Below are 14,280 nucleotides of genomic sequence, written 5' to 3' on the forward strand. Positions count from 1 at the left end.
TAAATAACAGCATTCCCATATTCATTTTTACAGCATCGTGTTGCCTTTAGGGCCGATACTGAAATACTGTGTGATGTACTCGTATATAACGACATATTTAAGACGGCAGAAGTCCAGAGGAATTGATTAAAAGTGTCTGATTAAGGAGTGCGGTGCTCGGGCTAGAGGCCATGAGAACAAGTTTGTCTCCGGTTACAATGTTATCTCTTCTACAGCACGTGTGATCGTCTTTTTATCTCACAGAGACTTAACTTGTGATGTATTCCCATCAAATAAAACCCAACAGAAGTCTGAATAAATCCTTTTCGATAATGACGAATGAATAATGATAATAGATGGGTCGAAGCCATTTTTTAATTATATGACAGTATACAGATTATCTTACTTATTTCTACATATGTTGTGTGACTAAACTTCAGTTAGTGATCATTCTTCTGGAGGATATAGGAGTGTAAAATCCAGAAAAAGGATGTTGCTGTAAGGAGGTTATTTTGGGTGTCGGACAAAATGATAATTACGATGAAACCTCAGATTCAAAACGCCGGCCTTCCCTCCAGATTCACCGAGCCTCGCTCCTCCTGCAGGAGGAGGTGGAGGTGAGCGGGCGGAGGGAGGTCAGGGAGACCAGCCACTCGTCCGGGAGCTGTGGTTCATCGTAGTGATGGCAGCCATCGCCCTGCTGCTGCTCGCCATCGTGTTAGGTGTCACGCTCCATAAGGTGAGAGAGTTATTTCACATGATACGGTGTGTCGAGGGTGAAGGCCAGGAAAGGACTGACCTCACCAGCACAGGTCAGTATCCATCTTTCCCTTTCATGATCCCGCACCAGGCCCTGAACAAACCCCCCTTCACCAGGGAGAGACCCCCGCTGGCGGCCCTGCCCATGAGGAAGAGGAACCCCATGGCTATTTATCCAACCGGCAACTCTGTGTTGGTGAGAGGACATTCATTTACCAATCCCTGTTCACTTCATCAAGAAGAGGCCCGTTTAGTGGCAACGCTCGGCCTGGTCACAGCAGAGAAAGCCCACCTGTACCTAATTACAGTGAGCCAGAACACACAGTGAACACATCTATGGCCCTTCAACTGGACCACCGAAATGGATGCAGCCATCGTCAATGCTTTTAATTCCTCAAGAGTCAAATATCTGTTCATGTGAAAAAATACCTATTCTGCAGATATGACACACTTTTTAAACTACACACAATGCTCATTTTATATTTATTTAGTTGAAATATAAATATTTAGTATTAAAATAGATATTTCTTTCCATCTTTAGTGACTTTTTCTATTTTTTTATTAATTCTGTTAAATTTGTGATGTGTAATATACTGTGGCCAGTTTGCCAGTAGGCCGAAAGCACATTGATTATATTTTGTGAAGAAAATGATCAAAGAGTCATTTCATTTGAACAAACAAAACAGTCTACAAACTATAACTTATGTCCTTGTGAGAAGTGTCCCGGGCACAAATATGCCATAATAAGAGTGAGACAGAAGTGACCTATAGAGTGTAAATACGTCTCACCCACTCTCCTTTTCAGTTTGGCACGGGGCCCGACACAACCGCCTTCTCCAACAGTGTAACACTCAAGGGTTTCACCATGAAGACAGAGGTCAAACAAAAAACACTGCCTCACCAAAACATGCAGTCACATATATTAAAGAAATACACACGTTCATGGCGTGAATATCTCTCTCTCTCTCTCTCTCTCTGCTCCCACCAGGAAGTGCTGGAAGCTAAATGTGAGCCCATCGATGAGGACCCACCACAGGATGAGCTGGAGATCCTCAGCGTGAACTCCCTGAGGCGCAGCGTCAGCCAAACGATGGACGTGAAGTCCGTCACGGGAGACGACGAAGTGTGGGACCCAAACATTTCCGGCCACGACAGTGGGATGGTGAGAGACCCCAACAAACCGACAGTGACACTACAGAGACAAACCGTTTAATCCCTGCCATTTTCTGCTGGTCTTGCACACATTTCCACAAACATACTAATAAAGGGAAAACACGGGGAAACAACTAGACATGGACACAGATGCAGAAAGACCAAACTTAAACAAGCCAAAACACACACAAAGGATTTGAAATCACTGTTGTCTAACAAGCTCTGTCCTCCCTTTCAGTTTATGGACGATGAGGAGTTTGTTGACACCGTCAAAGGTTTCAGCACAGTGAGGAAGGAGCACACCATGTTCACCGACACCAACCTGTGACCGGAGGACGACCTCTGAACCCGACAGGACGCCGGCGCTCGATGTTTAAACTTTTTGACACTGCGAGGCCACTCGCTCCCATGAGATCCACCTGCTTTTGTCCGACAGCAGAGGTGAAGTTTCTTCTCTCTCACGATGATAAACTAACGTAACTCGATCACTGGAGTAACTTACACCGTCCGTCTGGTGAGTCCACGGACAATTGAATCAATCTGGTGGATGCAGCTGTCTTGATTGGATTGCTGAGCAATTAAAAGATAAATTAAAACACGCTTTGATATCAATATACAGTATCTGACGCAACACACGTGCCTCTCTGAGTCCCGTACGGGATTCTATTAACGATGTAGCGGAGTCACGTCTACCGAGCAGAGAATAAAGTCACATCTGTGCTCCGTTGCATCACGGAGGCGTAGCAGCAACCCTCTGGTTCCCCTTCAGGTAAACACCGTTTGCTCCGTCAGCACTGTTAGCTGCAAGCCGCCGGGTCAGCAGACGCCATGCTGAGAAGCAATAGAACTGCTCCCATCTCATACAAAGCATGAAAGCATATGGTTATAACTTATTTTATAAATGAAAATAACTTCATGTGTCAACGTCACTGCAGTGAAAACCATGCATCTCCAAATGTGTTTCTTTTAGAAGAATTTTAGTTTTCAAGAGAAAGTCTTGCTAAATTATAACCATTAAAAAAATAAAATGTTTGTGAAATTGTCAAAGATAAAAACATGTCTTAGCTCATGAAAGGTTTATGTTTGGGAGACACGTGGTTTTCATTGGGTACAGACTGCATCTCATAAAATTGCAACAATTTTATACGTTTCACAATTCTCACACAGAATTCTTCACATAATTTATTTGAAATGAGTTGCAATGCATTGTGGGCATAAACACTTGCACCATTACGGTCAATAATATGGTTACAAAACATGACATTTACATAATAAATTAATATACTGCAGTACCACATGAGAGGAACATAAAACCCCAAACTGGGGAATCATATTGCATTAAAAACATAACGAGTCGGTTTAATGTACAAAATTTCCAGGCATTTAGAAAGGCAGCCTCTTTTTCTGTTGCTTGTTTTGTTGGACATATATAAATATAAATCTCTAAATTGTAGTTACACTGATATGTCTGATAACTAGAGACCAGAGGAGGGGTTCTGCCGTTTCAAATATAAAACTAAAAAGACCTTTTTTTAGCTTTTGTAAAAGGAGGATCAACAGAAGGACGTTGTCTCTCAGCGGCTCATGTGTTTCACTACCACCAGCATTCTGGTGCTTAACTTTGCCCTTTTTTGTTTTCTTCCTAACAGTTTGAATGCTTTTGAGTTTCCTGCATTCCACTGCAACATGCACTTGTCCCTTTAGTGTGATGTTAATGTCTGTAAACAAAAACAAATGAATGCTGGATTGTGAACGATTGCAGAACGTGGCAACAGTAGAAACAACAGATACATATAAATAGTTACAAATAGCACTACACGCTTTTCTCTTCTTTTTTTACAAAAGAAGTCAATGGAACCCTCAACTTTAAGCAACCGTTTGTGCAATCTTCCCCAACGTCCGTTAACTTTATCACGCCCCTTCGTCATCTTCCTACAGCCTTTTCTTCTGGCCACATGCACGAGACACATGCTTATCATATTTAACCAGAAAAAGTAAATTCCTTGTTCGACTTCTTCTTTGCCGCTAGATGTTGCGAACGCATCCATCGCCACTAGACCGCTAATCCAAACGGATGCTACTGTGCCGTTTCATTTCTAGCTACACCTACTACTACGAAGCAGTCAAGGACCTCTAAGCATTCAACTTAACGACATAACGCACATCTGTAATGCTACCCTGGTTTACCCTGGTCAAGAGGCTTCTACGAGTACCTCCACTGGCTCGTCCAGGTGTTTAGAGAGGAATTTGTGAAAAGACAAAAGTGCAGCGAAGTCTAGCTAATAAAAATAGAACGACTCGGGAATGTCCGTACCTTTCAGAACAAGATTTAAACCACCGACACTGAAGACCGTACCTGAGAGCTCGACTAGACCTGATCCGACGGTGTGCGGTGCACCTGCTGGCGATCTGACCGTTAGCGGACCAACGGACACGCGGTGCTGGATTGGTGGTACGAGGTTTTTAAAGGGGTGCTCCAGTGACATAGTATTGCACTACCCGAGACATTGGCAGACTTGCATGAGACGCGTCAAACAAAGAGTTGTCAAGTTTGCTGAGATGTTTGACTTTTAGTCTCTAGTGTGGGTCAAGCTCCAAAAACACTGGAACCTACAATTGTATTTTTCATCTTTCAAGCTCCATTCTGTGTTTGTAACAAAGCTTTGTAATTTTAAAGTGTCAAATCAGTGGAGAACCCCTTTAAGGTTGTTTAAATTCTCATGCTCATGATGGCTAATAAGGTAAATAGATGAGACGCGTCAAACAACGATCCTTCACATTGACACGTTTTGGCACCACTAGCTAAAGCCTCATCTAACACTAATCTAGTGAGACGGTACTCTTAAGTACACATATTCCACTACTACGTGACCGCATCACTGACAGACTAAAGTGCTACTACAAAACTTCCACAACAGTTTAAAGGGTTAACAGTGAGAGAAAACCCACAATGTATGAACAGAAGCTTAACTACACATTTATCAAACCTAATGTTAACCACAATATTCATCTTAATGTTTTTCTACCGATGCAGAAATGTGTTACGAGGTATTTTCAGACTCGCGTAATGACGACTCCTGGGAAGTGATAAAGTTGTTGGGGGTGGCGGTCACTACTTGAGGGCTCAGAGGTCGATGGACAGCATTTGCTAAATTGTGTTTCAATGTAGTCACAAAATGTGGCTACTGGCAAGTCTCTAATCTCACTAAAAACAATTGCTTCTCCAAAAAAAATATGCTTTACATGTTTGTTCATCCAGCTTTTACGTTCTTAAGTTTTCACTTTTTTTTTCCTTCGCTTTTTCAAAAAGTTAAAAGTTCCAAAAACTGTGCAATGTTTGATCGTATACAAAATATTTCATTTTAACATTCAATTTACAGCCAAAACTGAGCGTAAACCCAAACGGGGTTTGCCCTACGAAATTAGAATTTAAAGTTTTAAAAATCTTTTCAACCCCCGAGACGTGATATGTAATCAATCAGCAAATGCCGTTAAAGCGAAGGTTTCCATACGGGGGGGGGGAAAGAAAAACAGGGTTTATGCTTTGAGCCTGGCACTTCAGAGATGGTCAGGACTTGTTTTCCCCGTCTGAACTACACGGATGCATTTGATTCATGAAACACAGAGATTGGACTGCATTTCCCTTCCACAGGCCTGCTGGTGAAGCCTGTGGAAGGAAAGTACACCCGACCCGTCTCCATTCAAGAGCCACTGGCTGATCAGGAAGTGACGTGTTCAGAATAATACTGATTACTGGCATCCATACACAAATCAGCATGCAGTCAGGATACACAGGGTTGTATCACTCAGGCAATAAAAAGATAAAACATCACGTATGAAAAGAAATATAAAGACTGCGGAGTTATATCTAGAGTTAAAATCTTAGGTGGCAGAGTAAAAAAATAAAATAAAAAAAAATGCCACAAGGAAAGAAAGTCTATGAAAGAAAAAAAGGGAGAAAGGAAGATTTGGATTGTGAATCCATTAACTGGGTTCTTCCAGATTACCAGAACCCTCTTCTGATGGTCCAGCGAATGGTTCTGGAAACAGGAGGCTCGCGTTTGTCTTTACGTCGGACAAAGCACTGTGGAGACAAGAACAGAGCGGGTTATGATCAATGACGCTTTGGCGACCGCTGTGGCACATGAAGGAGAGGAGCTGTGAATGATGGAAGAGCCACCACGGGGGGGGGGGGGGTGAGAAGCAGCTGCTGCTACTACAAGCTTGTGGTGAAAAGGGGAACTGTGTGCATGAGTGAGTTCTTGTGTTTCAGGGTTTGGTGCAGCTACAAGCGCCGCACAGCACGACGGGCACTACAACGAGGACCGAGCGAAGGGGGGAAGCTGCTGCTCCAAACGGGGGAAGTTAGTGAAACTACGCAGAAAGAGAGAGAAGAGGGGCGTGTGACGGGGCTCTGAACAGAAGGCTGAAGGTGAAGAATCTGTGTTAATGAGTCAGTGCCTCACAAACCTCAGTTTCCACCGCTCTCATACCAGAGCTACCCAGAGGACAATGCAGCACAGGCGAAAGACAAGGAAGGTACAGGTCAACAGTGAAGGGTGGCAAGGAAAAGCATTGCTCCCCCCTCCCCTTTAATCAATGTTTGTGTTGAGCGCTACTTTTCTCTGTGGCATCCGTTTGTGTTTTCTACCGTCGGCTTCCCTGAAAACAGAGATTTCGTACTTCCTCTTTCAAGCAAAAAGGGGGGACAGGATGTCTGCATGTCACCTGGCTGTGACACACCTCTAAACACGGAGTACGTTTATCACCCCGCTCGCTGAAACAAACGGGGAAGCAGTTCAACCTGATTGAGGATGCATGTTTACCTTTGAGGATGTAGTCTGTTAGCAGGGCAGGTACCTTCTCACTGTCATCCCTCATGGCGTGGAGGACTAGCAAGGAGAGAGTAGCACATATATTTAAAAACATATACATGCATTGAGGCAAAACGAAGAACAAACAAGCTGCAGAGTGTGTGTGTGTGTGTGTGTCGATACACTCACTCTTTGTGAGGATCTGGAGGTCTTCTACCGCTGGGTAGCCAGTTTTCTTCTCGTAAGGGATTACTGTGGTCAGGTACTGAAAACAAGAACGTCATGTAAGACACATGGAAATAATACTGTTACACGTGTAGGTGGAAGATTGACCCTTCACCAAGTCCCACCCCTCGAACGCAGACGGGCCAATCATAGCGTAGCATCGGCTCTGCTCCACAGACTTCTATACTAGTGACGGTAAACTGAATGTGTACATATACTGATACTGATTTTGAGTGATTGTAACAGTAAATAAAGTCCGACCCGGCTTTACAGGAACAGTGTTATTCCTTCATGTCATTGTATATTCAGGGAGTGCATTTAGTGACAGTGTGGGCTTCATGTTGCACTGCAGCTTAGCGAGGCTTAGCGAAGGGTCAGTTACAGTAAAAGTCTCTACAATTGCCACATATGTTATCATTGTCTTTTACTTCAATCGTAAAACAAAAATAAAATGTTATGTAAGCTATGAATATATATGAACACATGATAAGCAAGCGCAGGCTTGCGTGTAACTGGTAGTTGGTTTCAACATTTCTGAGACTTAATAAAATAAATGATGAAAGCGATGATTATGCAACACGGTCCTCTTGGCGTAAAACAAAGAAAGAACAAGATGGAGGAACAGTAAAAGCTGCAAAATTGAAGAAGTGGTGAAATAAAAGAGATGAAATGAGAAGTGAAGGACAGAAATCAAACACAAAGAGAAAACGGAAGAAGTAAACGCCAGCAGTAGCTGTGGAGAAACATGCCAGTGGTAAAAAAGAAAAGAAAACAAGAAACGGACAGAAAATATCTGCAAAGAAAGAACCATGTGAGTGGAAAGAAAGAGCCGGGCCACCTGTTTGTCCCCGCCTGTGTTGCCAAAAGTTTGACGGAGGCCATTCTGAATGACATTGGAGAGTCCCTCCAGAGTGAGGAGCTACAAGGATGGAGAGGAAGGAAGAGAGCAAAGAGATTTCTATATTAAGAGGAACGAAGTAAGAAACGTGTGAAAGCAGCTCTCCCACGCAAACTGTCACGTCATGCCTCATGCATATCTGCTTCTACTTTGAAGAACTGCGTGGCTGCGTGCCCATGCGTGGCTGCGTGCCCATGCCTCTCTTTCACCGATCGCTAATGTAATCATGCATTCGGGACACATGTTTCCGTCTCCCACGCCGTGTCCCCGCATGACTCACCGTGCCCGGTATGTGCGTGCTGGCTGTCCTCTGGCCGTTGGGCCTGGTTGTACTTCGGATCTTCTTCTTCTTCCGCAGCAGCTCGCGGTGCTCCTTCTGCCGGTTCTGCACGTCGATCAACAGCGAGATGAAGCTGTTCTTCACCTGGGTTTGTTTTTGACAAAAACTCTTTTTAGGACCAAAATTTACTTTTGAATTTCTTCTTTGTACAGTGCTCCAAAAAGAAATCTATTTTTATCTCCTGTTAAAAACACACAGTGACATTCACCACGTTGAAGCTAATTATATTGTAAAAGCGGAGCTGCTGGCGCTCCACTGACCCCTCACACGAGCCCACAGAACGCTGTGAGCCGAGCAGTCTGTTCTCACGACGCAGATGTTCAAAACTAACATTTAAAAGCTTCTTTAAAACCAAATACTACTTTGGAATTGTCCGACTGATAGTGACTCTGAAGTCGGCTGAAGTGCTGTTCATAATTTGAACTGGTTCTTAGCGTTTCACAAGTTGTTGCCTCGCTGTGGTGACGTTGAGGCGATGCAGTTACGAGGATTAAACATGAAAGATAAGATGAGATGATCCTTTCTCAGTACCTCCTTTTCATAGTCCAGTTCATCTCGCAGGGCCAGAGCCTGGATCAGCTCTTCACTGTAGCGGCGAATGGCCGTCTCCACTTCCTCCAAAGTCTCGGTGAGCTCAGACACAGACAGCTGACGCAGCCCTGAGGACGGTGTGGAGATAGATTAGGAAGCAGCCGAGTACGTACTTGTGTGTGTGTGTGTGTGTGTGTGTGCGTGTTTATGTGAAAGAACATTAGATCTGATGAGTATTCAGCATGACAGGTTGGTGGTTTGGCAGTTCATGAAATGGAAACGATATAATGTTGAATATTCATCAATTCTTCCAATAGCACCATCGGTTAAATGTCACATGGTCAATAAACAACCTTGTATGTTTGCTGTTGATTATATAACATGTAGGAAAAACGTAATTGCTGTATGTTTGCATTTGTAACGTATTACGTAAGAACGTTAGTGTGTGTGTGTGTGTGTAGCAGACAGTGCGACCCATCGCACTTCATTGACTGATTTAGAGAACTGTCAAATGAGAGTAGAGTGTGAAAAAAAAGCACTGTTGTCTCACATGGAGGTGAGGCGCACAGACAATATGAAAAGCTTTATTCTCTTCTTGTAAATGATGACAACATGGCGGTACTCACGGTCCTCGTAGCTGGTGTTGGAGCCGGAGCGCTTCAGAGCGTGGAGGTCTTGGGACAGCATCGACAGGTCGGACTGTGAGGGACTCTCGTCGTCCTCTGGGTCTGGAGACTCCTGCATCATCTCCTCTATCTCCTCGATCACCTAAACAGCAGCCCCCCCGAAAAAAAACACACACATATATGTTCACAGACGTATGGTCCCGCGTTAGATTCTTACATGTTGTGAATTTGTTGTTTATAGGTTAAAGTAAGGGTGTATGTGACTATGGGGCGGTGTTTTCTGTGGTAGTTTTATGGATGTAGAGGAAAGGATGCAGTCAAACCAAATGTTAGTGTGGCCCTTCAAAACAAGAGTCTGTTGTGAGTCGTTACATTGTTAGATGTTTAGAGATACAGTTTCCTGTCCCTCGACTGGAATGTCACGAGCAAACAGTGAGCAATGAATCCTTTGTTCCACGTTGCTATTTTGGGTTTGCTCCGTTTGTACTTTGTCCCTTTGACAACGATTTTAGATCATCATGAAATTATCATAAAAATAGTGTATAAAAGTGCGCGTGTGTATGTGTGCGCATGAGGCCAAAAAAAGAGAAGTGAACATGCTCTCAACATCATGACATGATAGAAAACATTAACGAACAACAGATTGAACTTCAGGATTATTTTGGGGACTTTTTTGTCTTTATTTGATAGTGCAGCTGAAGAAAGGAAAGGGGGGGGGAAAAGGAGAGAGAGACAGAGAGAGAGACAGAGAGAATGACATGCAGCAAAGGGCTCGAACCCGGGCCTCTGCGGCCTTAGTACATGGGCGCCTCACAGATGGACTTTAAAGTGATTACTTGGCTAAGCTCAGGCTAGCTTGATAAGAAACAGCCACTTTCGACAACATGTGCGTGTTCACAGTTACCTGTTCGGCTGTGTAGAGCGGCTCGTCGCTGATGCAGGAGACGATGATGGAGTGCATATCCATCTGCTCCCTGAGCTCCTCGTCGTCAGATAGGTCCAGAGGCTGGTTATCCAACTTCTGTTGGTTGAGGGAGGAGGGAGGGAGGGAGGGGGAGAGATTTGAGAGGGAGACACAGAAAGAGAGATAAAAACGTGGATGAGACAACAAAGAGGTGCTTACATTTGTGTCTCTTTTTCTGCAAGGTTCAAAGACAGTGGTAGATTATGGGAATGTAGCCTGTGCATTTACTGTGCGCATGACACGTGACACTTAAGGACATGGTTGTGTCTCTGTCGTACCTCCTGCTCCGTGATGTTGAGGGTGGGCAGGTGTAGGGAGCGAGTGTGCGATGTCTTCCAGTCCACGGCCATCACGTTGCCGTAATTATCGGTCAGAGCGTTCCACACCCTGGAGGAAAGAAAGAGGGGATGGCGCTGACGTTAGGATTGGACAATAACATAATAGAATAAAGGACCGAAGACAAGCGAGGAGTTTTCGACACACAGTAGATGAGACGAAACCTGCTTCCTTCTCTTTTTTTACTGTGACACAGCATTACTTGGCGGTGTTGTGTCCGGTTCTCTGCCCACTCCCTCACTACCTCACCGTGTTCCTGCTGCAGCGTCCACAGCAGCCGCCTGAAAAACCACTGACGGCCGCAACAACTCCTTCATCGCATCAGAGTTGTTCATAGGTTTGCGGATAATATCAGATGATTTAGAAACGGCGTCATCATTACACCAACGGACTGTTGAATGTTTGCAACAGTACGCACGTTGGCGGAGTCTGTTGACCAAACAAGTACAGCGTTCAACCGTGGAGTCCATCTTTCAATCACCCGAGGGAGTGTTGCAATTAAATTTCACTGAATTGAAAAGGTTATTGCAGCTGTATAAACATTAAATAAAAACTGCCCTTTCGTGTGGTCCCATTTGGAAACAAACAGCTGCAGAGCATTGTGCATGTTTTCAATCACTACGACAGAAAAGCGAATCTGTGGAGAATATTAAATTCAAGTGCACTGCGTTTGTGTTCCTGGCCCAGACTGCTGCAAGCAGAGCGAGGATAGATGCTGTGAACCCATGTGTCAGAGTGGCTCTGCGTCGTCTCACACACACACACACACACACACACACACGTTTCCCCCTGAAGTGCTCATGCCCAGCTTGGGGAGCGGGGAGGGGTTGTTCTAAATAGGGCAAAGGCTGGCAGGAACATTTTTTTGGGCCTCTAGCAACGATACTGTGTCGGACACGTGAGTGCATGACCAAATACACGATTCGCTCCAGTTTTACTGGGAGCATTTACATTCAAAAACTAGGCCATTTTGTGTGCTGGTGTGGATGTTGTTTTATCTTGTACACATATAATCCATATGCATGACTTTGCTTTAACACAAACAATTTGAATTCTCCATTCTCACACACACATTTCCTCCTTGTCATCCCCGTTGTTCGTCTCAGCCATGGTCTTTCTGGAGAACTTGTTCGGCGCCCAGTCACTTCCTGCAAAAGTGCAGTCATCCAGAAGAGACTCTCACTGAGCTTGGCACTGCTCTTTGGGCTTCTACGGGCTGCCGTCCAATTATTCTATCCACTCCTTCCTCTGTTTCTTTATCTACAACAACCATAGATGCTTCTTTCCCCCCATCTGACCAGCCTTCTCCTCCTAAACAGTCAGAGCACCATTAACTGTGAGACCGTTACTGTGACAAGCGCTCCACTACTTTAGTTACGACTGTCAGTGTGTATGTGTGTGCAGCAGAGTTGAGGTTAAGTTACAAAAGTCCAATGTCTGAGCTTGTTTGAGTCCAGTCACGAGTCCTCGGTTATCATGTCCAAGTGACTAGACATGTATCTAATATGATGTTAGTTAGCTAGCACGACATTCATACAGCAGCTAGTTCAAATCAACACACAGCTAAAACGACCGATTGACAGAAAAATGCCAACTATTTTGACAAAGTGTCAGTTGTTGAATCAAGCAAAAACACCTAAAGTGTTCTTGTTCTAGTTGCAGAAATGTGTAACGACTTTTCATCCCAGTTATTGTTGAGGTTATGTAAGCAAAGCACTCCATCTCAATACAAGATGGTGGTCCTCGCCCTACTTAAAATGATGGAGTCCCAAACTTATTTATATAATATTTAAATCCTAGTTCGGTCAGGTACAATATTCAAGCAAAAGCAGCACTTTTTTGCAACACTTTTGGATCGACATGTGCATACATGACTGACTTCCCTTTTGGTGGAGAAGGGGACGCTTACATACATTGTGTGATTCGATCTAACAGTTTGACGATGTTGCAATGTGCAGAAGGCAAGAGGAGGGTGATTTAAGCAGCCCACACAGCTCTGTAGTCACAGTGACGTCCATACTTTGTGTGGGATCGGTGTGACTGGCAGCTGGGAAGGAATAACATGTTGTCATTTCAATGCGAAGTTAACAACAACTACTGAGACCCTCAGACTGAGATAACAAGGGCTGGTGAGGTGGCGAGAATAGATGCAGACAGTGTAATCAGTAAGGATCGCGTGAATAAAACATTATGTATTGTGTCTTGTAAACGTTATGGACCAGTAGTTTAATAGCTAACATCAACCATATTATGACATCAAGTAATGGTAACGTGGCAGGAACCCTCCACCCCACACACACACTCTTCATTCATCCCTTTAAGGCTCAAACTGTCAACATATGCTAGCTAGTACTTCGTATTTGATATTTGAAAGACTATAATGTGTTTCTACTTATCCAGGTATGAATGACAACTTGCATTCAAGTTAAACTAATCATGAAAAAGTACAACACACGTTGTTATAATAACAAAGAAAGTGTAAACATGTACTAGCTAGCTGTCAAACTTTGGAAGACAGTGATTGCAGCTAAGCTAAGAGCCCCCCTACTGTGTAACATTAAGCTTAGCCGAGTGAGGCTAACGTGGCTAAGCTAACATTAGCAAAGAAGATTCAAAGTTAGCGTAAATAAAAATTCGCATAAATATTCGCACTCACTCGTCGTCCTTTAAGTAGCTGTCCTCTGTGATGGGTCTAACGGGGGCAATGTTTTCCGTCGCCGTGTTGTAGTTTCGGAAACACAACGTCAGCTTCTCGTCGAAGTCCTGGACGAGGTCCTCCATTGACTTGAAGCTGCAGATCTCCCCGGAGAAGCTGTTGTCCAGGTCGGAGAAGTCGTCGAGGCCCGACGACGGAGACGGATCGCCAACGTTAGAGTTCAGCAGGTCCAACTGCTGGTCGGTGGACGGTTTGAATTCGTTAAAGTCCTGCCAGTCCTCGTCGAAGTGGGCTAGCGGCGCCGCCATGACTGCCGTTGGAGCTCGTCGGTTGGCAGCCAGGTAGATCCGACAACGGTGCCCTGTTCTCGGCGTAGACACTGGACTAGACGGAGAGGTTGAAAGAGAGAGAGAGAGAGGAGTGGGCGGACAGCAGTGTGACGTCGGTTTGGACGCCACTCCCCTTTTTCAGATGGAGCAAAACAAACCCACGTCAGCTGGATTTCTATATGGTTTGTTGTGCTGTTTATTTTTAGCCGTATCGTTATCAGTCAGGAGGGACTGCACTCTTAACTATATGTATATGTTAGTTCTAGTAAAAACAGTGCGCACATTTTGCATCTTTTCAGCAGTAAAAGAAAACACACGGCAGTCGAGTGTCTCATTTTGGAGGTTCATAAATTAAAAATACATGTTTTGCTCCACTTAGATGGAATAAACTGCAGCAGGATTGACTTTTTTGTGGCTGATTTGCAGCTGTGGAAAGTAACTAAATACATTCAATCAAGTACTGTACATATTCAATATATATATTTAAATAGTATACATTTGAGATGCTTGTACTTTACTTGAGTATTTCCATTTGATGTCACTTTATATCTCTACTCTGCTATATTTCAGAGGGAAATATTGTATTTTTTACTCAACTACATTTATTTGATGCAGTTCGTTATTTTGCCAATTCAGATTATTAAACATTAAGATTATCAACAAATGAAATA

The 14,280-nt window shown here is 44.0% G+C and overlaps 1 protein-coding gene across 2 annotated transcripts; it reads right to left on the reverse strand.

The window, feature by feature from the left end:
- Positions 1-3,018: 3,018 nt before the first annotated feature.
- Positions 3,019-13,644, reverse strand: fez2b (fasciculation and elongation protein zeta 2b). Of its 2 annotated transcripts, XM_079290327.1 has the most exons (10): positions 13,281-13,644; positions 10,567-10,675; positions 10,229-10,345; positions 9,325-9,466; positions 8,699-8,826; positions 8,108-8,251; positions 7,768-7,848; positions 6,894-6,969; positions 6,717-6,782; positions 3,019-5,974 (listed from the first exon to the last, which is right to left on the reverse strand). In XM_079290327.1, exons 1-10 carry the CDS (start codon positions 13,586-13,588, stop codon positions 5,958-5,960), a joined length of 1,188 nt encoding a protein of 395 aa, XP_079146453.1. In that variant the 5' UTR covers positions 13,589-13,644; the 3' UTR covers positions 3,019-5,957. The 2 variants fall into 2 exon arrangements, with proteins under 2 accessions (XP_079146453.1, XP_079146454.1); XM_079290328.1 differs by lacking the exon at positions 7,768-7,848 and having other exon boundaries at positions 3,021-5,974.
- Positions 13,645-14,280: the final 636 nt, after the last annotated feature.

Source organism: Melanostigma gelatinosum (genome assembly GCF_949748355.1).
Source record: "Melanostigma gelatinosum genome assembly, chromosome: 19".
In the NCBI taxonomy this organism is placed as follows: domain Eukaryota; kingdom Metazoa; phylum Chordata; class Actinopteri; order Perciformes; family Zoarcidae; genus Melanostigma; species Melanostigma gelatinosum.